Source organism: Eimeria tenella, genomic scaffold (genome assembly GCF_000499545.2).
Source record: "Eimeria tenella Houghton genomic scaffold, Eth_scaff39, whole genome shotgun sequence".
Classification (NCBI taxonomy): Eukaryota; Apicomplexa; class Conoidasida; order Eucoccidiorida; family Eimeriidae; genus Eimeria; species Eimeria tenella.
Genome location: NW_013543318.1, coordinates 274,914 through 276,962, shown reverse-complemented (window position 1 = coordinate 276,962; position 2,049 = coordinate 274,914). Strand labels below are relative to the sequence as shown.

Below are 2,049 nucleotides of genomic sequence, written 5' to 3'. Positions count from 1 at the left end.
TGAATTAAATTGGATTAAATTAATTAATTAAATCAAATTAAATACCAAACAGCCATTTGGGCATTTTGGCTCCGAGCAAAATCGCCCAATAAATCCCTCGTCGCATTTGCAGGTCCCAAGTACTGGATCGCAGGAGCCTTTTAATAAATAAATAAATAAATAAATAAATAAATAAATAAATAAATAAATAAATAAATAAATAAATAAATAAATAAATAAATAAATAAATAAATAAATTGATTGTAATTAAATTGGTTAGTTGAAAAGGAAATGAAGGAATTGTTAAGGGAGGTTTTCTTTAAGTGGTTTTTTCTGGTCCTTTTATTCCACTAATTGGCTTTTTTGCAAATAAATAAATAAATAAATACATACATAAATAAATAAATAAACTAATTAATTAATTAACTAGTAACGGATAAACAAATTAATTAATTAATTAATTAATAGTAAATAAATAAATAAATAAATAAAAGTTTTTTATTTATTTATTTTACCATTTCCGCTGCAGCCGCTGGGGCAGTCTGAGGTGTCTGCGTCTTCAAGAGCACTTTCTCTGAAACAAAAATAAATAAATAAATAAATAATAAGTAAAAATATAAATAAATAAATAAATAATAAATATGAATAAATAAATAAATAATAAATAAATGTAAATAAATAATAAATAAATAATAAATATAATCAAATAAATAAACTCACGAGCAGTCTTCGCCAGTAAACCCTTCGCTGCACTTGCAAACCCCATTTACGCAAACCCCGTTGCTGCTGCAGCTGCTGCTGCAGCTGCTGCTGCTGCTGCAGTCAAAACCCTCCCACCCGGGCGAACACAAACACCCGTAAGGGGTGCACACGCCTGCAGCAGCAGCAGCAGCAGCAGCAGCAGCAGAAGCAGAGGCAAAGTGGAGCAGCAGCAGAAGCACAGGCAGCAGCAGCAGAGTTAATGCAGCAGCAGCAGCAGTAGCACCAGCAGAGTTAATGCAGCAGCAGGAGCAGCAGCAGTAGCAGTAGCAGCAGCAGAAGCAGCAGCAATGGAGAAAAATTAGCAGCAGCAGCAGCAGCAGCAGCAGAAGCAGTATTGGAATATATGTTATACGTCTCCCGGATAAACCCTAAACTCTAAACCCTAAACCCTAAAAACTAAACCTCAAACCCTAAAACCCTAAAACTAAGGCCCCAAATTCAAACTCCGAACCCTAAACCCTAAACCCTAAACCCTAAACCCTAAACCCTCGGCTCACCGTGCATGGAGCAGTTTGAAACGCAAGTGACCTTCGGCTTTGTGTCTTCTTCTTTGATTAGTTCTTCATTTAGTTCTTCATTTAATTCTTCATTTAATTCTTTTTTGATTTCTTTATTTATTTCTTTATTTATTTCTTTTTTTATTTCTCTTTTTGCTTCTTCTGCAGACTCACTTTCCCCAAAGATGTTTCTGTTGTGAAACTGCTGCCGCACTCTCTCAGCCACAGAGAGCCCCCCTTCTGCTGCTGCTGCTGCTGCTGCTGGCTGCCTTTGCTGCTCTGCAGCAGCAACAGCAGAGGCGGGGGCCCCCTGAGGAGAGCCTTCAGGGGCCCCCAAGTCCCCTTGGGGGCCCCCCTTGGGGCCCCCAAGGGGGGGGGCCCCCGCAGCGGACTCCCCCCCGCTGCTGGGAACTGCTGCTGCTTCAACTTGCTGCTGCTGCTGCTGCTGCTGCTGCTGCTGGGGTGTATTGACAGCTAGAGGCGCTGCTGCTGCTGCCAGGGCGGTTGCCAGCAGCGCGCAGCAGAGGACGGCGCTGGTGTGCATGTTAATTATCTTCAAAAGTCAAATTATTACTTATTTATTTATAATTTATATTTTCTATTTTATTTAGTTTTTATTTCGTCAATTTTGGGGTTTATTTGCCCCAGTTTCGGCGCTGGCCGCACTGCGGCCGCCGGCGTCGCGGCGGCGCTGCTGCTGCTGCTGCCGCTGCTGCTGCTGCTGCTGGTCTCGAAAACGAATAAAAAGAACTTCAAAATACTTTTAATTCGTTTTTATTTTTTATTTTAATTTTAAAAGTCAAATTTCAGA

At 40.3% G+C, this 2,049-nt stretch overlaps 1 protein-coding gene across 1 annotated transcript; it reads right to left on the bottom strand.

The window, feature by feature from the left end:
- Window positions 1–1,179: 1,179 nt before the first annotated feature.
- Window positions 1,180–1,782, bottom strand: ETH_00007520 (uncharacterized protein; the record flags this gene model as incomplete). The annotated part of the gene is made up of 2 exons (XM_013376693.1): window positions 1,180–1,193; window positions 1,239–1,782. The coding sequence occupies 2 exons, from the start codon at window positions 1,780–1,782 to the stop codon at window positions 1,180–1,182; spliced, it is 558 nt and encodes a 185-aa protein (XP_013232147.1).
- Between the last annotated feature and the right edge of the window lie 267 nt (window positions 1,783–2,049).